The sequence below is a fragment of the Xenopus tropicalis genome, chromosome 7 (assembly GCF_000004195.4).
Source record: "Xenopus tropicalis strain Nigerian chromosome 7, UCB_Xtro_10.0, whole genome shotgun sequence".
NCBI classification, from domain to species: Eukaryota; Metazoa; Chordata; class Amphibia; order Anura; family Pipidae; genus Xenopus; species Xenopus tropicalis.
This window is the reverse complement of record NC_030683.2, coordinates 20540794-20564561: the sequence shown is the minus strand read 5'-3', so window position 1 is coordinate 20564561 and position 23768 is coordinate 20540794. Positions and strand designations below refer to the sequence as shown.

Sequence of the window (23768 nt, the reverse complement as noted above, 5' to 3'; positions counted from 1 at the left end):
ATTTTGATAGCAAATGTGTAGCCCTACTCACCAGAGAGTGCAGTGTTATTGTGCAACGGTGGATATTAAACACATTATTATTATCACCTATATATAAGTGCCAACATATTCCATAGCACTGTACAGTAAATAGGTGTATAAACTGAACATACAGATTACAAAAAAAGCCAATATACAAGAGGTAAGTAGGTTCCCCTTTAATAGCTGTGTGCTCAGCTGCTTGCATAAGATACCACCCCAATACAAACAATTCTGTGGTACCCTATTTGTGGGTCACTCTGGGCTTGCATCTAACAGGCTGAAATGCATTTATACTCCTACCTGCCGAGTGGGACTGCCAAATGGCGACTTGCATGCAGAGGGCGTTGGGGTTTCATTTGTATTGCTGTGAAGGTTAGGGGGACTCTTTAAAAAAAAAAAATGTATTATTATTATTAAATGACAATACCAGAAGTTATTGGGCTCAACAAACATATCTTTTAAAGATCCCCTAATCCCCAAAACCTTTAAGAAATGTATTGTTTATAAAGCTCTAATAAGCAGGACCATTTAACTGATCAGTTAGGGCCCTTACAAGGTTCCTTGGATGTCCAGCAGCACCATTATCTGCTGTCTGTGTTGTTAGAGTACAAAATAAGCTTCTTACTTTTATCAAACATGGTACAAGGCTATTGCAGGTAGCAGGCCTTTCGTAGGTTAACAAAGAGGTTAATGAGAAATGACAAGAAAATAATAAAGTAGTTTGCTTTAATCATACTCTACAGAGCATAGAGAGAGGCGAAATTCATTTTCTGCTGGTCACGGTTGATCATTTGTTTTGGCAAGGCCACCCGACTGATACTAATGGGTTTGCAAAGTGTCATGTCCTGCTGCTCATATGTCACTGGGACGAGCCTCACCCTTAAAGTGTTCATTTAACATCTGTACTTGGGATTTCACATATATAATCGTATCGGGAAAAAAGCCACTTTGAAATGTGAGGCTCCAGATGCACACTCATTTCTGCCATAGGAAACAGCCCAGCAATCAGCTTCACAGGCCATTATCATTCTTTCTAGGTCTGTTTCAGGCTTTTCCCCAAAATGTTTTCCCACTCACAGATTGGTAAACAACCTTAATAATACAAATTTTACAAATACAGAGTATTATATGAAACGCAAATATATGAAGCCAGCAACAGTGATGCTTTTTAGTTCTGAGGGATATTGGCAGTTTTTTTCACAGGCCACCCTGGCTTGGAAGCTCTGCCATTGTAGTACTTTAGTACTGTAGTTTTCAATTATTGGCCAGCAGATGTATGGTAGTGAATGTGCTCCTGATCGCTGGCCTATGAGACTGTATCTGGGAAGCAATGAAGCTCAAAATAGAGGCCACCAACCATTGAGCTCAGATCTGCAGTTCTGAATACCCTACAAGGCAATAGCTAAGTCTAGAAGCTCCGTATTCTGGTTGCAAAATACTTAGAATTGTTCTCCATTCTCTTACACAGCAGTCTTTTACAAAATGGTGGCCATGTCTTTAGACCGATTCAGCTCATTAATGCCGTATTTGGTCCAATGGCTTCTGTCATTCGTCCGATATTGCTCACCTTAGGTGAGCATATTAGGAGAAAATGTGCTTGTTTGGCAGATCTTAACGTGTATGGCAACGCTCGTATGTCTAGGGATTGTCTATTCACAAGGTAGCTTTTACTGTATTTTTTTTTTAATTGGTTACTTAAGGTCAGTTTATTTATTTATTTTTAACTTCTATTACATTAATCCACCATGTTGTGTTATAAAGAATTGGGCCATGCAAAATATTTTGTTCTCTATTAAGGGGACACTGTGGAATTATGGTATACTTTATAACACAACGATTAATTGTTGTTTCTAGTGCACTGAAGCTGGCAGCCATAAGCTTGAAGAGCCAGTGTTCCCAACATTTCCCAAGCATATGGTTTGTACATTAGCTCTTCCTTTTTAGTGAAAGGCAAAGTTTTTTTCTTTTTATTCCTCCTTAGAATCTCAAGATCTCAATTGTCTGATGCTAAACTCTGTGATCTCATTACTGGATTCTTTGATCAGATCTGGGTTTTTAAGTTCTCAAGTGTTTCTTCTTCAAACCCCTCGCATTTCTATTGCTTCCTGATTGCTGCTAATTCCTTCATTGTATTATCCTTCCCACCCAGGCAACTCGTGTGGCCCTGTCTCATGAAGCATTTCTTTTCCAAAACTTAGGTGGTAGGTTTCAAATTCCCAAGCATGGTTTGTGCAGGAAGCCTTGCCAGTTATATATTACTATAAATAAGGACAGTCTTTTATTGCAGGTGATTTGTGGTGCTTAGCTTAATCTTTTGGCTGCTCGGTGGGTTTCACTGTGTTTAGGTTCATTATGCATAACAAGATAAATGCTAATATCCTAAACTAGAAATTTTCACCCTTTTCCAGTCATGCTATGCTTTGCCGTCAGACATTTGGTCAGATCAAGTCTACAAAAGCCATTCCAATGGTTAACCTATACTAGCTCTGTAGGGAATCCAATACTGTAAATATAAAACATTAAAACCCACGATCACCTCCCAGATTCTCACATATACTAATCAGGGCTTCTCTGTGATGGGGACAGCAATATAGTTTGAGACACAATGTCTTAGAACATAAAGAATAATGTAATGTAATAAAAAAAATTTGAGTTTTTATTTCTATTAACCCATAGCAACCAAACAGCATGTAGTGTTTGCTGACCTTATGTTTGAAAAATAACTTTTTAGGATTTGCTTTGAGTTGGGCAAGGTTTGAACATCATTTTCATGTTTCCATGCAGTCTTTCTTCTGACTCAGTAGTTGTTGAGTTGCATCTTGCCTTGATCTCAGAGTGGCTGAAGTCACTAGTAAGTTTGTTATTGAATTGTTTCATGAATTAACTGGGTGTCAAGCAATCATAACTACTGCTGGCCAATAGATGGACACACTTTATTTTCACAGAACCTAGTGGCTATAAAGTGTTTATGTCCTGATGTAGTTCTCCATATATTCATGACTGTGGAAGATGCCTAGAGAAGTTCAGGGTTTGGCACTTATCTAGCATGGCCAGCAAACTATCTACAGTTCACGATGATTATTCTGGTTCTTCAGACAACCCCTGGCATGGGCATGCTAATGTTGTTTGTGATATTTCTATTTCAAACAACTAAAATGCAAAATATTTTTCATGGAAAAATTCAATATGCTGTTTGCATAAGTATTCCGTCAGTTACGATTCTGTAGTGCCAGTTGGATTTAGATTAGGGCTGTGACTGGGCTATGGTAGGACAATTTGCCTGTTTGTTCTTGAGCCACTGCATTGTTACATAGGTCTTGTGTTTGAAATTGTTGTTCTGAGGGTTTCAGGCTGGACATCCCCAACATGAATACAAACCATATCAAATAATTGACACACAACTGTATTATTATTATGATTTGTAGTTGTGCTACTTTTTCTGTCCAAGGAGGGCCCCTTTTAAATTGGTCAAGAGGTCAAGGTAAATACCTTCTTTACCCCACCATAACAGCCCTTAAGGTGGCCATACACGCACCGATATTATCGTACGAAACCTCGTTTCGTACGATAATCGGTGCGTGTATGGCATGTCGGCGAGTCGACCGATATCGCAGGAAGCTGCCGATATCGGACGACTCGCCGATCGGACAAGTTTGAAAATTTTGATCGGGCGCCATAGAAGGCGCCTGACCAAAATTCTCCCTTCAGAGCTGAATCGGCAGAAGGAGGTAGAAATCCTATTGTTTCTACCTCCTTACCTGCCGATTCAGCCCTGAATGGTGTGTGGCGGATCTTACGATGTTTCGTGCGACCGATGGTCGTACGAAACATCGTCGGATCGCCACGTGTATGGCCACCTTTACACACGTGGGTGTTTACTCTTATCCCACATGTTTGCATAGGTTTGTCAATTCCTGGATACTTCTATTGACCTGTTCAAGAACAAATAAATAAGAAATAAATGGGCTAATATTTATACCTGCTGGTAGATAAAAGCTTTATCTCAGGCAGAAATGAACACTGGTTCTTTTCTCTCTTTTGCCACAACTATTGCATTTGTGGATCAGTTCTTATTAATTCTGTCTTTATCCCATAATAGTCCAGCCGTCTCCTCACTTCTAGCCGCAGCTTGTTTTATTTTTAATCGGCGTTCGGCTTTAAGACCAACATGGGGCAGCAAGCAGTCATTGGTCTTGACTTTTGTCAGATTTTTGACAAAAGGAATTATTTTTAAACTGCTGAGCGCCAGGGTCCACAGAAAAAGAATTGTGTTATTTCATTTTATTAAAGAAAAAGCTTTTAGGGGGGAAAAGGCCTCATAAACAAGGCCCATGTTCTTGAAAATGTTCTGCTTGGGTGACTGCGACTGTAGCAGTTGAAAAGAACACTTATCCCAGATTGTATATGAAATGAACCATGGTATAATCACTTGGATTTCCACGTCATATGGCAACTTTTTGTGCACGGGGGCATAGAATGCAGTAAGGTATGGGGTTTTCATTCTCTTTGCTAGTTTACAAAAGTTGATCAGTTTGAATTATTCTTTTGGGGCAGGGTAAGGACTCTGAGATAAAGCCGCTAAAGGAAAGAGAGAAATACCTTCTCAAACAGATGCTTTCAAGGGACAAAAATCATGAATTTCTTGAATTGGCACCACTCTGAGGGTGGCTACAATGACTATTTGACAGTGACAGTAGCTCTCCCTTGTCTTTTCCAAACCCTTCTTTGCCCCATTCACTCTGGAAAGCTGCTTAAACGCACTTAAGCGCATTAGCATTTGGATGCTAGGGGAGCATATTGACCCTCATTTGGAAAGTTTAAATGAGTGAAAGATGGAGCGATTTGTTAGGGTTTTAGCGTCCGGTTTACCTCTCTGGCTTGTTCTAATGCTTGTTCTAAGCTGGTGTGCTGTTTAAAGGGAAGCAGACTGATTTGTGACACATGATTCCAAAGGACTCCTTTTTTTTGCCTTGACCTGATTAGCTATTCTATGCTTTGAATTTCAATTGATATGAGAGGGGGAATTTATCTTTGGGAAAAAGACTTGTAGCTGGATCCCTGCAGTGAGGTACATGAAGACACAATTGGGCAAATAAATGGCCAGCACAAAACGGCATAGAATATTAATTCTATGGTATGTATGAAAAAAAGATTAAAGATAAAAGCAAATTTTAATTTATTTGCTTTTGTTTTTACTTCCTAAATGTTACGGCCAATTGCTTGCATTGATTATCAGTTGGGTATGCTCTCAGACCGAGGAGCAAAGAATGTATTAGGGGCCATACTTAGTATGGACCAGCAGGAACTTAAGAGGAGTTACATCTATTCTTTTCTTTCTCATTTCCCGATGCACTATGCTGGACATGGTGCATCAACTGTTTAAATATTTAAACCTGCCAAAACTAACTGATATCCATCTACAGGTATGGGATCCCTTATCTGGAAACCCATTATCCAGAAAGCTCTGAATTACGGAAAGCCCGTCCCCCATAGACTCCATTTTAATCAAATAATTCAGAATTTTAAAACTTATTCCCTTTTCTCTGTAATAATAAAACAGTACCTGTAATTGATCCCAACTAAGATATAAATACTCCTTATTGGATGCAAAACAAACCTATGGGGTTTAATTAATGCTTTATTGATTTTTTAGTAGATTTAAAGTATGGAGATTAATTACAGAAAGACCCCTTATCCGGAATACCCTTGGTCTCGAGCATTCTGGATAACGGGTCCTATACCTGTACTATATCAAATATGTTGGTCGGCTCTGGAATTGGCAGACTACCATACACATAATCATGCAAAATATGGTTACAATGTGTATGTCTGGAATTAGATTTATCTGTAGTTAAGCCTGTATTTTTAGTGATGTAAACTGTTGTTGTTGTTGTTATTATTGCCTCAAAGTTTTTCCGTAATGTTCTGTTTGTGAAGAATAAATTAATTTGGGGGGAAAAATAAGTCATTGCCATATCATGACACAAGAGAGCCGGGAGCTGCAAAATACATACATTGTGCTCTATCAAATTCCAGCTTGTGAAAACTTCCCGTATGCCTATAAACAATATCGTTTTATTAGCAAATGTTTTTCCTGATCAGATTGGTGAAAGCCTTTGCACTTTATACATACTGATATAACTATCTAAAGTATACAATAAAGAACAAAAAATAGGCATTTGAAATTATGGTCCTCCTGTATGTTGGTGGGAATGGCAATTCCAAAGTGCATGTTCCAGTCCATGGAAAAACCATGGTGCTTAACAATGGGGCAATGGAAGGCACAAAATTGACCAGAAACATTATCATTCAAAGGTCTGGGATAGAATGATAAGCATGCATGGACTAGAACTGTTACAATGAGTTTCTTACAATGAGCTTGAGACAATAAGGGTGTAAAAGGAACCAGGGCAGAATGGTGAGTGCGGCTGGCTAGAATGGTTAGAATTAATAAGACAGATTGGATTGAGTGAACAGGTTGGCATTGTTACAATATGTGGGATATAATGGGTACAATGAGCAGGATAGCATAATTACAGTGACTTAGTAAGAATGGCTACAGTTACCATGATGAATTGCTTACATTAAGTTTGTCAGAATAGCTGTAATGGGCATGAGTAAATGGGTGCAATCAGCAGATTATAATGATTTGAATGATTTGAACAAATTGGTTAAATGGCTACACAAAGCATGATAGAAGAGTTACAGTGGGTGGGCTATGGTGCTATAACAAGTATGATTTAAAGTGCACAGTAGAGGAAGGTTATGTGGAGCATGGTGGATAGGTGGAGGAGGCTAGTATAATTATCATGAATAAAGTACCTTGAGTACCTTAAAAATTGTTGCAACCTTTGTTATGAGATCTAATACTGTAATATTTCACAAATGTATAATTGTCTACTTTTCTACATTTTCCAAATTAATTCATTTTCTATTTCCCAAAACAGACGCTTTGTGCAAAGACAACAATGCAGACCGTCCATGCAGCAGACACCAATGCAGTAGACAAGTTGGTTTTCCGAGAATCCGAAAACGACCGCAAGGTATGCAGACATATACAGTATTTATGGGATAATGGACCCCAACTATAAATTATAAGAATCTTAAAAGTCAAAGGAATTCTGATTTATACAGGTCACAGCACTCAGAGTTGACTTCTGATTTTTTTCTATATGGCAGTACTTGTTTTTTTAATAATATGAGTAATGATGTAACAATTGTAAGACTAAATAATAATATTTAAATGGCAATGTTAAACCAAAACAACCATAATTTTATATAGGTACAAACTTACGCCCTATTCATTAGAAGGATATTAGAAGTCACCAAGGATCTCCATGACTTCATATCTCCACATAGCCTCAGGCTGAGTAAATCATGAAAGTCCTCTCCAGTTAAGATGGCCATACACACAAGATATGCTCGTTTGTTGATTTGGCCACCTACATGCTGGGCCAAATTGGGCTGATCGGACAGTTCCCTACAGGAACCTATGCAGTCCCATCGGTAGAGCACCATATCAACACGCCAAGGTGGTCCCAGACCACCCAACAGATCTGGTCTGAGTAGGGCGTCAGAAAGCGCGCATGCTCCTCAGTTTAAATCTGCCCATGTACTGTATGTACAGCTTTATTTACATTTAAAGTACTGGTACATTTGTTCTTATAACACTCACAATTTAATTAGGAACTTGGTATAAATGATAATTACTGATGACAAAAGGTTAGTGAGGTCGACATTTATAGAGTATAGTATATACAGGAGATATAATTATTGCTTTTGTGTATTATAAAGACATTTTTTAGGACATTTCACCCTTATAAACTCTAGACCTCCCTTAAGGTGGCCATACACGGGTCGATAAAGGCTGCTGACTGTCTGCAGCTTATCAGCTAGTGTATGGGACCCCCAGACAGCCTGCCCAACCAATATCTGGCCTAAAACTGCACAGATGTCAATCGGGCAGGTATAAAATTCCTGCCAGGGTGAGGAGTGAATTGTCGTGTTGATGCCATCCTTTGGGCTGCATCCTGCCAATATGATTGGATCAGTATGATATCACCCATCTCAAGGTGGGAATATTGGTGAAAGATCTGCTCATTTGGCAACCTCACCAAGCGAGCAGATCTTCACGTGTATGCCCACCTTTAGACTGCACATTGCATGCAACAGTGGCTGAATAAGACTGATATCATATAATTAGATCTGTATATTTGCATGTAAATTGTATCTTATATAAATGTTATTTCAAAATGAAGCATGTGGTGAAATTTAGACTGGACCCAGTGCTATGAGTGCCATAGAAATGCACTGTATTTAAATCACCTGCAAAAGCACGGTGTGTATGAGGAATAACTCATGCATGGTTTATTTTGCTTTGAATTGATAATGAGAATAATTACATCATTATCACTGTTTAATAATTTGGAAGTGCAACTCTGTATAACCTTTGGTCATTTCTTTTTCATTGCAGGTTGTGTTACAAATAGAAAAGAAGTTATTTGAGTATTTTAATCAAGAGGTTTTTAGAGATAATAATGGCACTGCGGTAAGTCCAAACTACCAAACCGACGACTAATCAAATGTTTTTGTAATATTTCCATTGCTTCAATTGAATCCAATTGTGCCCTATTCCGGTGCCCCACTCTACATGCCATACAAAGCTTGCTCATTGCCCATGTAGGTTTAGCCTAATGGCACTAGCAGTAAAGGACTATATTGCCATTACTGAATTAATACCATTTAATAACCACTGTAGAATGTAAGGAGAAATTCTTCTTTTTTTTATAACAAAAATGTCAATGAACATAAAACTAATTTTCTTGGTTCATTGAAAGACTAGAGATTTGACTTCTCTATAATATGGTTTAATTGGTCAAACAAGGTCATTTGAGTTTAAAAATGCTGTAAATCCCTGAATGCCAATAGCCGTTCGCATGTAAAGTAATAAAGCTTGGCCAGTGTTGGGTCAATCAAACAAACACACACATGCACAGCCGCTCCTCCGGCATATTCCATTTAGAAACCCACTGCCATTCACGGTCGTGGAAGAGGCTTCCAATATCAGCCACAGAAGCAAAAAGATAAATGATCTAATGAGCCCGAGCAGATAATCTAATCTTCATGGTCTAGTTAAACACGCAGCACCTTGATCACTAAAAACAAACTACCCATCTTAAAGGATATATGTCTTTGAGCCAAATTCAACCCCCCCACAAAAAAAATCCATTGCATCCCTTATCAAATACCGGTGTTGTACAAGCCTGACAGAAATTTAATTCAAGCTGGCTCCTGAAAATAATTATTGTATTTTAAGAGTAGTAATCATTGGCTGGGACATGATTGAATGTGTCCATGGCTATTGACTTTTTCTATGATTTATAGCTTTGTTTAGTCGATATTCCCATCGAAATTGTATAATTAATTATAAGTGGGGCTGTCAGGTCTGCAGGATGGAGTGCACTGATGAGTATTTGGGAAGATTAAATTTTCCTTTGCTATACCGAAGCAAGGCTTGGGAATTTTCACAGCGTGCCGCTTGTTGGATAAAGACGTTTTTCTGTGTGTTTAGCAACTACTTCAGCTGAAGATGCATTGATTTTTCTGGGCTTTTTTTTTTTATTTTTTTAAGCAAGCGGTGCGCTGGCTCTTCACTAATAGTGGAATTTGTGCAGATATGACAAGACCTGACAAATATTTATTATCAGACACACACTTTGTCATTGTCCATAGATGGGTTTTTGCCTTCTATTTTTTCCCAGTGTAATTTAGGAGATATATGTTTCAAGATACATAAAATGGTTATCATGCTTATACAAAAAAAATCTATAATAGATCAAATTTTTTCGTAAGTAGCAGAAATGAAATTTTCATTCTGAAAAGCACGAGACGCGCAGTTAGCGATCTCCCTCCCTGAAAGGCAACAGGGTGATGTGCGTTTGATGGTACTTCGGAGCCGAGTGTAACTGGAATCCCCAGAAGTCATTAATATTTAACGTTTTAGGCGTAATGCTATTCTCAGGTATTTCCGATGAGGTCTGTGGTGTCCATCTTGTGTGTGCTTGTCATAAAAATGCCAAAATCACATGAGTTCTTCAAAAATGCCAATAATGCACACTCCTAAAAAGCAAACATTTTGCCCCGCGCCACTGCCAGTCTGCTGTGGGCTGTAAAACTGGATGGGAAATGTTTGCATTAGTAGATTGAAGTGCTCTACGTGAAGGTTCCAGGTGCTAAACAGTATATAGACCCAATCCGCCATAGGTCTTAACCTTAAGGTCCCCATACACAGGCCGATATCCCCCAAGCTATGGGTGAGCGATATCGGGACAATCCAGGCTAATTCGATCGTTTGGCCCTGGGGCCAAACGATCAAATTATAACGACAGGTATAGGAAAAGTCGGTCCGGTGAGCGAGCCAATGCGGTCCCCGATCCGGTCCCCGATCCAACTAGATTTTTTTAACCTGCCCGATCGAGATCAGGCCAGATATCGGTCGGGCAGGCCCATCGGTAGTGCGCATACACGGGCCGATTAGCTGCCGAATCAGTCTAAGGGACACAGTTCACTGTTTAATATCATATTGGGCCCTGGGATACTTGTCCATTGTGCTACTGTGAACTGTGTCTTAAGTATCAGCATTAGTAGCTTCATCATTCCATGCCATAGTAGCCAGATCTTCAGGACAAAAGTGATGGTCTTGTTTCCCAATCTCCGTCCTGCACGGACATGGGTACGGCAGTTGACCCATCCTAAGGTGTTCTAGAAAAGTAGAAGCACACACATTTATATCAAAATGGACTCTTTCCCCTTTCTTAGTGGAGCAGTCTGAATGCCAACTAGGGCGACATTCAGGAGAATGTTTTTTTTTTTAATCCTATATGTTCTTCGAAGCCCAGCACAGAAGACTACGGCTGTTCCTTTTCAGTGCCGATGGTTAGTTGAGGAATTCTGAATAAACCACCCTTGTTCAGCAATGTTTCTTATTTTATTAGAAATCAGAATCCTATTAATCCTCCCAGTATCACCAATTCATTTTTCCTCTTGCGAGCCTTCCTCTACAGAGATCTGCACAACAATGCAAATTGCTTCGCCGGGTTATCCCTGCGCTACATGTGCCAATTATCTGAGGAAGGCGAAATTGCTATCTTTATGTATACTGACAGCTATTCCTACTGTACATTAAGCAGCATTGCTTGCGAGACACTGCAAAGGGTCAATTGAAAAACTGTCAGGGCAATTAGAAGCTTAGTTTGCCTGTCATGCTCGGTAGAAATGGACTGATGTCTTTGTTCAGACCTATTTTTGTCAGATGCTGTGCTCCAGTCTTTAATAGCTGTAGAGCGTAACCAGTTCTAGTTGGGAAATCCTATTAGGAATAGAACACACTGCTGCTAGGATATAAACCATAAATAGATCAATAGATTGGGCTATGACAAATTTACGCCTTAAGCAGTATGTTTTTTTAATGACCCTTGTATTTCCATTAGAATTATGGATATTGTCTACAGAAATTAGGAGGCATTAAAATGGCAATTTAAAATTCAGAATATTAATCCGCAATGCATTTGCTTACAGCAATTCCTATGATAGCCAGAACCTGCCTTTTTTATTGTTCTTTGGCATCTCCCATCTTTTATTATCAAAAAATCATATAATCCTTTTCATTCACTCACATCAGGAGTTGGTAAACAATCTGAAACACTCTTAATGGTGTGTAGCTGTTCATGGTTTTGCAATCTTCACTCACATTGAGTTACCTTGACTCTCCAGGTGATAGTTGTCTGGAAAAACATACAGACAAGTTTCCAGGCAACTATCAACAAATAAACCCTCGTCATATAATTTTAACACAGGCTTATGAGGGACGGTTTACCTTGGAGTTTTTGGGCTCCCTAAATGCAAGGTGCGAAAAGTACCCACAACTGCCCTGTTTTCCATTACAGGTGGAGTAATGCAGAAACTATAGTGTTAACAGGGTGTCTTTAGATATGGTGGCTCGGTCAAACCATCTCAGGATCCCAATATTTTATGATGTAGCACAGTCCAATTTATGACTAATTGGACTAACTCTCCATTTTCCCCTGCTACTGTCCCCGAGCTGCTACTGTGCAAGACCAAGGGCGGTCACCTTTATTTGGGGGAATTTTAGTGGACTTAGTCAGCTTATTAAGACATGGCTTCAGTAGTATAGGCCCTTTGAGACTTGCAAAAAGCTCACTTAGTTAGGCAGGTTATATATAGGCATTATGGTTGAACGTGATGGACGTTTGTCTTTTTTCAACCCAACTTACTATGTTACTATGTCTCCATGCACCCCAGCATCATATAAACAGAATTCCACGGGGTTGCTGAAAAGTAATTTGTTTCTAAATATATACAGTGTCGAACTGGCCCACCAGGATACCAGGAAAACTCCCAGTGGGCCGAGGTGTCAGTGGGCCCTCCTGCTCCTGACCATTTGACCTGCTTCATGGTCATTCCTTATTTCTGAATTGAAACAAAGAGGAGAAATAGATGGAAGGATAAATGCTAGCATGTAAATAAAAGAGACTAAGAGAATAAAGTGGTTGGGCAAGGAAAATAGTTTAGAGAGTGGGCCTATGTTCTAAGGTTTTCTGGTTGTCCCCTGAGGTCCCTGTCTGGCACTGAATATATAGATATGGATAGATAGATAGATCTATTTCAGCTGCTTTCTCTTTGTTTTAACTCCATCTACTGCTGCAGCAACTGAGAGATTTTCATTCAGTGTTTAACCTTTTGTTCTTGGAACCAAGCCCCATTGAATATTGAAGGTCATATTTGTATGTCTGGAACAGGGTCCCTTCACTCAAGTGTTCAGCTACATCTCTGCTCACATTGACACAACTGAATTAGCCCAAAGCCCACGGGTCCCATGGAATTTCTGGAACTGTACATCTCCTAGTCATGTTCTTTATGTTGTTCCCTGTCACAGTTCGTATTAGCATGTCTTTCAGAAATGTCCAGCTGAAGGCAAAGTGATTACATTTTGTCCCCCGTTAGCAGTGGGCAAAGAGCATTATGCTGGTGAGTCATCTATCTGTGTGTATTCAGATTGCTCCTCGGGCCGGGTTGAAGCCATCTTTATGTTGTAATAGAATTAAAGCTTGACTAAGGCAGCAGTGTATCCACTGATTTTCGTAGGGACCAAATCCATTTTTTATCCATCTAATATGTATTAAGAACAAAAAATGCTTTATGTCCATCCATATTGATTGACAAAAACCTACTTATTTTTGTCCAGGGGCCTACATCTATTGGTTATCAGAGCCCTTACGCATCCATCAAGCCACACACATGCATAACCATATATATGCCTTTTATCAATACACACACATTGTCCTACAGGGAAAGGTATTATTGTCTTTATATTATGAAACATTTAGTGATAGGCAGTAGTTTGCCAGTCTGTGTTTCATAGACTCTTATACAAGTGACAGCCCTTTTTCATGGTACCAGTATTAAAAGATGATGCTTTATCCTGTCTGAACTAGGATTTCCTTAAGATGGTTATGTCTATAATCCCATGTCAATGTAGTTTTAATCAATTTGGCACATCTAGCACTGTGTTCTCGCAAGCATATGGCCAACAATGGGTTGGTTTCAGTCACCTCTGTGCTGCGCTACTTTGATATCCTTTTGCATAACTGCCACTATTTGTATTTACTATACAATAATGCCTGTTTATTTCTCTGTTCCCCATTGTGTCCTTCTAAGTCATTGCACTAAATAAGGGAGGCCTGGGTTCGGCTGCTGTCAAAACTTGTTGTGTCCTTGGGCAAGTCCTCTTGTTTTGGGCTGCAGAATTAAGATTTTAATCCAAAAGGGTACACTGAAAAATTATATTAAGGGTTGCATATACTATACTATAAAGATATAGTTCCATAACAATAGCTTTCAGCTATAGTGCTTCTGATCTGTGGTTAGAGGTTAGCACCTCAACATTATGCAGATATCACTGGGATACAGCAGAACACCTTTACTCCAAGCAAAGAATTAAAGGCTTTTATGGAGGGGCCCTTCAAAGCTAGGAGACCCTTTAGGGCTCTGGCACACGGGGAGATTAGTCGCCCGCGACAAAACTCCCTGTTCGCGGGCGACTAATCTCCCCGAGTTGCCATTACCTGCCATCCCACTGGCGGAAGTGTAAGTCGCCAGTGGGATGGCACACGCGGCGGCGTGATTTTGGCAAATCGCCAAAAAAGCCTCGCGAGGCAACTTCAGTTATTTGCCGAAATCGCACCGCCGCGTGTGCCATCCCACCGGCGACTTACATTTTCGCCAGTGGGATGGCAGGTGATGGCAACTCGGGGAGATTAGTCGCCCGCAAACAGGGAGTTTTGTCGCGGGCGACTAATCTCCCCATGTGCCAGAGCCCTTAGGGTTAAGACACATGGAGCTACTTAGTAGCAGCTACTTGTCACGGCTACTAAACACCAGAAATCCCCTGCCATAGACAATACTGAGAATTGCCTCTGCTAAAACACACATAGAGACAATTATCAATAAATTATCAGCATTGTCTACTTTTGTAGCAGTGACAAGTAGCTGCTTCTAGTAGCTCTGTGTGTGTTCACCCCTAGGGTAGGAACCCACGGAGCGAGTTACTTGCCCGCGATAGATCTCTGCTATCTCTGGGTGAGTAAACACTCCGAAAAGGCTTTCCATCAGCAACAATAGAAGTCGCCGGTGGAAAGCCCTTCGCATCGCTTTGGTAATCCGAAGTTGCGTGAAGTTTCCTCCTGCAGGCAAGTAACTCGCTCTGTGGGTTCTTACCCGTATGGTTTAATGCATGTAACAGGGTATATGATAATTAGCGCTCACTTTACTTCTATGTTTTTTCTATATAGTTACGTCCAATGTTTTCATGCTGTTCATCCTGCTGCCTGCATTCTACAGCAGTTTCTGCTGATCCTACACTAAACATTACTGTAAACCGTTACTGATGTGCTGACTTGTGAAGACCCAGTGGGCTGTAGGAATCTGCCAGTCACAGCAGTGCTATTTAGAATGATGGCTCTTTAGGGTTTTAAGTACTGAAGTTAGACAGGTTACTGCACATATATTAAGGGTTTGACAAGTCCCAGTTGGCCCGTGGTCTGTAAATGTTGTATTTTGAATACATTTTATTTAGGTGTTGTGATACTGAGAGATGGGGTGGTTTTACGCAAGAGATCCCAGGAAAGGTGTCTAAATGTGTCCCCTTTATCAAGCAATGTTCACTTTGCTAGTAAACTTCATATAAGAAGTATTGTGTGCAAATGAAATATGAATTCTTTACCGATAACTTATTTGGTCCAAGAGGACCGCAACATATTTCTCTACTAGACATAGGAGTCATCCTTCACTCCATACATCACTTGTAAGAGTGGGTTCCTAGCAGCACCCGCCCATTCATCTGGGTGTAAAATATGAGTTAAATGCTTATTTGGCAGAAACTTTTGGAATTATTGCAGTGTGTCAGCAAGACCATGTTTCTATATATCTGTACCTTTTTATGAATGTTGGACCATCCAGGGGTGTTGAACCCGGAACGTCCTTGAACATAAGGACTGTACATTTACATTAATATGTTTGCTAACATCAGAATAAAAGGAAACTTCTCCATAGTTTGTTGTTTATCCCTTGTTCGAAGGGTATTGTACTCTGGACTCCTTTCAGTCCCAAACACATCTGTGAATTTTCCTATGGACGCTGCGCAAAGATTTGATAAATGCTGTTAATATCACCTCCTGATCTAACAACGTTCGGGCTTTGGGCTGCAGGTCTTGATGAGTGATTGCTGTTGTTCTACTCCAATGACTGAATTAAGTTGCCCTGTTATAAAAGGTTCATACTACAGCGATTTCAGGCGATGCTGCTCACAGCCGTGTCCCAGTGGACGATGACCTTTCGCTGGGTGCCTTTCTCCTTCCAGATAAAAGGACCTAAATTGTTTTATATTGACTGGGGATTCTTACTTTATCTTTCAGATCTATCTTGGACAGTGCGGTTAGAGAATCCGGGCAGCATTTAAAGCGCTGACTTCTTTAGTGACACAAATTAACCTTAAGAGCTGGCATGATACATAACGAAGTGAATGTCACAGAAAACAAAAGAACAAAGGAGGCAGCAATTCAGTGTATTTGATGTCATTGCTAGGGCTTGTCATTCCTATAAAGCTAAGGAGCACTGATGCCTTACATTGCTCTTATTTGCCAAAAAATAAAATATCTCTTATAAATAAAAGTGCAGTCATAAGTAACAAACTTCTGTTATTCTATTCTTAAAGAACAGGGTCTGTTTCTGGGTATCCTTCTTAAAGGGCATACGGTATCGTGCTTAGAATAGGGTGGTATTACCCATTGATGTAGGCTTTAGGGGTCATTTATTTACTCTACACCATAAAAGATACTTTGTGCTCCTTGCATTTTCGTATAGTTGCACTCAGCTCTGACGCCTGCTTCCCATTCTAAATTAATGAATGTTGTGCCTAATGACAGACTGCTGTGGTAATCCTGGAACTACTAGTACCTACAAAAAGACGATAAGACGAGCCATATCCAAGGATTTTGCGGTGTCCGTTGCCTCGTCAATCCACCTTACACTCACTGAATACCATACGAAACCTTGTTTCATACGATAATATTGGTGTGTGTATGGCCAGCTTAACATTTTGGGGACACGCCCCTTCATCAGACATTTATCTGACATTAATATTCTGATGAAGGGGTGTCCCCCCGAAACATTACACGACTGAATAAATTCACAGGGGTTCATCCCGCTTGCATTCAGTCCTGTGTGCTGGTATTTTTTCTAATAAAATTTGGCACCCACAGAAGTGATGCCAACCGGACTTAGAAAAACTGCAGCCCAATTGCATCCGATTCACATCGAAGTACGTTTGTGTTGGGTGCATCTTCCCTTGGTAAAATGCGTCCAACACGTGCACCCTTGCCTGGGGGCTTTTTTTCCAAGCCATGCTGATGGAGTTGTTAGGAGTTGTGACAGTAGAAGCACGGTGGCCTATGTATTCACCAGTGCAGGTGGTTGCGGTAGCTGCTGTTCCCACAGATAATTAATGTGTACAAGTAGCTGCTAATTGCACATCTCAGGAATGATTTATGAGGCTTCAGGGGCAAAAAGGGACAGGCTCTCTTTCCATTTGGAACCTCTGTCACTCATACAATGGTATCAGCGCAGCTGTGAGATGGGACATGATTAATGAACACCAGGTAAACACTGAGCCGTCACCCAGGATTCTGTTCTGCTGACAAACTTGTAGTTATAGGGAATGGCACTTAGTCAGAATGAAAGCTAATAATGCTCGTGGTTATAATGAGGTACGTGGTTTCTTTTAGAATTTATTCGCTTATACAGATACCATGTTGGCTCTTCACACTGCGCTGATTTACAGGCTGACCACATGTATGTATTCCTATTGGTGTAGCTCTTCACTCAGTTACTGTGTTCGGTTTCAAAGAACAACGTAAATCAGTGATTATATGTTTCTATGACAGTATTACAGCTTTGGAAAAGGTCAGACTGGCCTCCAGGGGTACCTGAGAATATCCCGGTGGGCCCCACTGAGAAATGACTTCCATCAACTCTATCTTCTTTGCACCATAGAGCCATATAACTCCTATTTACACCTGTCCTAAACAGTCAGTAAGTTTAGAGCTTTGGAAAGCTACTTCTGAAAGAAGTACAAGGAAGGGGCATGCTAGGATTTACCCAAATCCCCATTCTTTGCTCCTCTTTCTGTTTGACACCATGGCACCATGGCACATTTTAAATGTATCACTACATGGCCAACATGCCCCCTTGGGTTGGGTGTTTGTCTTTCCAACACAGAAATAAATTAATACCTGAAATGGTTTAACTTCAAAGGATTCTATAGGGGTTATGTAATATAAGGCACTAAGTTTGCCCAGGGGCAGTAACTCATAACAGCCAATCAGCAGGTAGAATTTATTGGTCACCTTTTTAAAAGCAAACATCTTATTGGTTGCTATGGGTTACTGCTAAAGGGCAAACTTTTATTACAAATGGGGTATATTTTTATAGATTCTGCCCATATTTCTAAGTGAGGCCAATGTTATGCAACTCAATGCCTTTTTTAAAATTTCATATGGCAAAAGAAAAAGGCTAATGTTGCTTTAAGCAGATTATAACTTGAGCCATTGAGAGAAGTCAATATCCTGAATGTGTATATTTTTTAATCTGCATTCTTGTTTTGACTGGCTTTTGGGACAGACCAATATTACTATGAGCGTAAAATAGCCCTTTACCACCAACATAAGGAACTGTCCCACCACAGTGTGGTTACAGACACAAACTGGAGCAAAATCAGGGAAATGTTGTTTTTTTGTTTTTTTTTGTTTTTTTTTCTTCATCCCTATCTGGCAAGTGTTCCAGATTTCATCTTGAATGTAATGTGACCTTGCTTATACAAAATCATATTCATATTTAAACCCTCTGTATGAACTCTCCGAAGACTCAGCTATGCTAATAGCGTATCACATAAACCAATTTAATACTTTGCTTGTTTTTATTGTAAAAGTGCTGCACTTTTATTTTGCCATGCATCAGCTATATTTCCTATCTGTCCTACTTAATTCAATTAAGGCTTTAACATTGGGTAGTGATGAAAACTAGAACCTTTTTCACAGAAATAATATCAGCTGTATTTTTCATCACAAGCCCCTGTGAAGATTGGCATTATCTTTGAACTGACATTTGTTTGGTAAACCTGTTGAATGTTGTTAGAGTTCCTGTAATAAGAATTGTATTGCCTTATTTGTGTACTTATATTACATATATCTGGGTACGTTACATACATGTATACTATGCATAATGATTTATATGTTATTCTTGTATTTTACTGTCTGATATTTTCCTTTTCTTTGGCAGTGTAAGAATGTTCGTCATTTGATTTTTTTCTTTCCTTTTCAGCTTTTAGAATTTGACAAGGAGCTATCGGTCTTCAAAGACAGACTGTATGAACTGGACATTACGTTTCCCCCCAGGTAAGGGACTTGGTAAGAATGGTGGAAAGTAGCTCCAACATATGTGGAAAGTGGAATTGAAGGAATATAACAGATATTGCTGCTAATTACAATTTCTAATTTTTAAGAAACATTCCACTGGGCAAAATAGACAGACTGTGCAAAATAAAAATGTTTTCAATATAGTTAGGCAAAAATGTAATCTATAAAGGCTGGAGTGGGCAGATGTCTAACATAATGGCCAGAACACTTCTTCCTCCTTTACAGCTCTCTAAACTGTTAGCAGTCAGTAGCCAATCAGTGACTTGAGGCGGGGCCATATGGGACATAACTGTTCAGTAAGTTTGCATTTGAATCTGACCTGTGTGTTAACAAACTAACTGAACAGTTATGTCCCATGTGGCCCGCCCTAAAGTCACTGACTAACTAAGAAGTTAGAGAGCTGATAGCAGGAAGTAGAGTTCTGGCTATTATGTTAGACATCTGCCCACTCTAACTTTATTACTAATAGTTTTTCATTTGCGCAGTCTATCCAGTTTACCCAGTTTCATTTTTACACTGAACTGTTCCTTTATCAAACCTAAATACATGGTACTACACACACACCTTTATATGGGATTAAATTCCGCCAAAATGAAAGCTTATCCATGTTATTTGAGCGTTGGTAATTGTGCATCACAGAATCCTAAGGCATTGCTTTTGTAAAAATAAGAGATCCACACATTTACATTTAAGCACATGACAATGACTTCATGGCCAAGCCACCAGAGAAGGGAAGGCAGTGAAGCGATTCCTCTAGTTACCATAATCCAGCTATTTTTCAACGGCCAGCTGAGATTCTGATTATACCTCTCCCTGGGGAGGTCACACTATCCTTGTCGAGGTTACAACAACTCTAAATTGTTCTTATTGATTGATTATCATAACAGAGGAGCAGCAGTGTGTAAATCTCGCTGGGTGCCATCAGTTATACACCCTGGCCGCTGGAGTTAAAAAGGTGATTTAGGGGTTAATATGAAACTTTTTTTTCTTGTCATGACTTTTTGGAAAGTATTTATGCAATATGATGATCCTAAATACATGGTCAGAATGGTTTCTTTTACCCATACATACAGTACACTTGTTTTTGGGTGCCAGGAACAGGCCATAGTGTTTCAGCCAATGCTACTTCGATACATAGCACTTTACTACCCATTCTACTCAGTAAATAACCCAGTCTGATTTATTGCTTCAAACAAAGCAGCACCTAATTCCAGGTGAAAACAGTTACATGCAGTTATGGAACAAGGAGGGGATACGGTGGCATAGGACTCTATGGCTGTGGTAGAGGATGGGCAGCTAAAGCATAAAACAAGCATAATATGGCTATGGCATTGCAGTGCCACAAAATATTTGACTTATTCAAATGCATCAGTGGTAATTTATTATGTTCCCTTGCTATATATATTACGCAGCCTGCAACCTCTCATTCCAGAAGCTTTCTCTAAGCTTACATTGTAAATAGGGGGACCTGTAGTAAGGTTTGAAATCATTTGCTCATTTGTAAACATTTTTTTGTATCTTTATCAATTGCACGTGCTACTAGTCCATGTACTATGTTAGGAAGCCAGCACTGCACCGTATCCCCAGCACTGGGGGAATATATCTCCCTGTACTCCTGCACCAACGAGTTTAAAATCAAATTTATGATGAGATATCTAAAGTTGACAAAGTTTAGAAATCATAAAGGAGTAGAATGGAGAAAGGTGCAAGTGATAAGGTTTGGGAAAAGACATGATTGGGGGAGATATAGTTGAAATGAAGATTGGTGTTTGCATCTCCAGCCATATCATCTCAATTGTAGCAAATAGAAAAGCAGAAGAGATGAAAACCGTTTAAGGGTGGGGAATAAAGAAGAGAGAATGTAGAATGGAAGAATAGAAAATACACAGGGGTTTAGTGTCAGAAGAAAACTGGGAAATTATGTTTAATGGATAAACAATGAAAAACTGGTGAGAAGACTGTGTCTGAAACAAAATAGTACGATCTGAATGTATGAGGCCCTGCATTTGTGTGTCTAGGATACTGTTAAGCTGGCCATACACGCACAGATGATATTGTAGGAAACCTTGATTCGGTGCATGTATGGCGGCTCTAAGAGGAGACCAATATTGCAGAAGGCTGCGGATATCGGTTGACTCATCGATCGGCCAGGTTATAAGATTTTGATTGGGCGCCATTGAAGGCAGAAGGAGGTAGAAATCCTATTGTTTCTACCTCCATATCTGACAATTCAGCCCTGAACATCAGTGGAGGGTGGGAACGATTTTTGTTGCACAAGAGATCGAAATTGCTACGTGTATGTCCACCTTAAGATACAAAAGCCTCTGTATTTGTAATGCTGTGCATTTTTTACTGCTGGGAAACAATATAGTGTACTGCTGGCTTCTATGTGATTCTGTGCATATTTACTGGGATGCAGTGGGCTAAGCACTGGGGCTTTATGCAGTGTAATACAGATGCACCAGTTGCTGTCATTTACTAGGGGAACCAGAGCTTTTCAGGGATTCATAGGAGAGTAAGGGATATGTTATTGTGAGGGAGGGGCCACAGCCATAGTTTGCAGCAGGAAACAAAGCCCCCACAGCATGTTGCTCTGTATTGTAGCTCCTGCTGGGGGTAACATGTACCAAGCTGTTTCGCTCCATTTTAAACATATATGTTATTATATTGGGTTTTTGGTTAATAAGTATAAAGTTCTTTGCACTGTATTGTTTGCCTACTTAGATGAATAATTACTTATTGAATTACATTATTTTAATGGGAGGAGAAATGTGCAGCTGTAACACCGAATAGGATCATAGGAATTTTTTTTTAGGGATTTTACTTTTAAAACTTAGTTAAGCTGCAAATCAGGGCGGTTCAGTATCCTTAAAATTAATTATTTATATTTTTTAATTTATTTATGTGTATACAAAAACAGTGGAAAAATAGGGGCTAAAAGCTAAACGCTAAACAGGCTTCCCTTTAGGAGTGGGACAGAATATCCATAATGGAAATGGCACCAAGGAAGTAGCAGGGGGGGCACAGAGGGAACCGTCCACGGATCTTTGCAGGTTCCAAACGAACAGCTGATATTCCCTAGGTATAAGGGCAGAGGACATATGTGATTTGTGTAGCTGAGCCGCAGTAACAACATTGTACTGAAATGTCACTTTGAAAGATTAGCCTATGCAAACATTCAATTAGAAAACAGTGCGAATTGAATAAGTATACAAGACCAAATAGATGGACGCATTAGTCAAACATAAGAAGCAATTAGTTATGTTCTAATGAATTCATTAACCCACTGAGCACGGGAGTAAATGGCAACTGATAAAGTGTAAAGTATCTTTATTAAAATAACACAATGCAATTTGCAACCTACATGAAGTATCACAAATATGTACTATGTATTGAATTTCCCAAAACGGGAGCGATATTAGATGGCAATCACATGATATATATATTAGAATAGGAAAGGTACCATTTTGCTTTGAGCCCCTCACACTAATCTCTATCCACTAAGAAATGAATAGTCTCATTAACCCTAGTGATTTGTAAGAATTAGGTCTGGACATTTGTTCTTGGGGCATTTAGCAAATACAACCCCAATACCTGAAGGCGGCTAACATCAGCTTTTGCTCTCCTGCCAGTCAGCAGGTCACAGCCATGGCCCTTTTATTGCTAACCTTGTCCTGTATACCTGCTGGATTGTGAATGGGCCCTTTCACATAGTTAACCTAGTTCGAAAAAACACTCGTCATTCATGGCATCTTGACCCAGAAAAAGACAAAGAAGCCCTGATAGTTCTTACCAAGGCTGCATCTAGAGCAGAAGTGAAATCTAATCCTTATTCTGTAGACAAGCATAACATTTCCCTGGATTGAATTGGTACTAAGAAACAACAAAAACATTTTCACAATGCATTTTTTTACTCATGTTGTGACAGTGTTATTATTAGTTAGTGTCCATGCCCCCCTTCATGTTCTTTTTGGTCTTGGCATAACCCTTAGCTCTATAATCCCTTTGCCTCTAATTGTGCCACTTTGTCCTCATCTTTCATGTTAATAGACAATCGGATTAACAATACTCTCTGTATAGTTTCAGCAGCCCCCTGAACCTATCCACCCAGCACCCCAAGAGAAAGAGTAAACATGGGAGCATAGGGCATGCAGCTATGAGGGCAATCCTGCTCCCCATGTGGTAGAGACAGGTTACCCAAATCCCTAACATTATGTCACTGTTATTGGAGTTTTATGTATATTTTTATTTCTATAGCGCTACTTATGTACACAGTGCTATACAACAGACCAATAAATGAATACATGTATGGGACCTATTATCCAGAATGCTCGGGACCTGGGGTTTTCCAGATAAGGGATCTTTCAGTAATTTGGATCTCCATACCTTAAGTCTGCTAAAAATCACTTATATATTGATTAAACTCCAATAAGGATTAATTACATCTTAGCTGGGATCAAGTACAGGTACTGTTTTATTATTACAGAGAAAAGGGAATTATTTAAACATGAAATAAACTCAATAGGCCTGTTCTGCCCCAATAAGGGGTAATTATATCTTAGTTGGGATCAAGTACAGGTACTGTTTTATTATTACAGAGAAAAGGGAATCATTTAACCATTAAATAAACCCAATAGGGCTGTTCTGCCCCCAATAAGGGGTAATTATATCTTAGTTGGGATCAAGTACAGGTACTGT

General features: G+C 39.6%; 1 protein-coding gene across 4 annotated transcripts in view; it reads left to right on the top strand.

The window, feature by feature from the left end:
- inpp5a.1 (inositol polyphosphate-5-phosphatase A) overlaps nt 1-23768 on the top strand; it is a 276218-nt gene that overhangs the window by 226945 nt on the left and 25505 nt on the right. For all 4 annotated transcript variants that reach the window (XM_031905069.1, XM_031905070.1, XM_031905071.1 and 1 more), the window contains 3 exon segments: nt 6969-7064; nt 8495-8569; nt 18976-19049. In XM_031905069.1, coding sequence (XP_031760929.1) covers nt 6969-7064; nt 8495-8569; nt 18976-19049 — 245 coding nt within the window.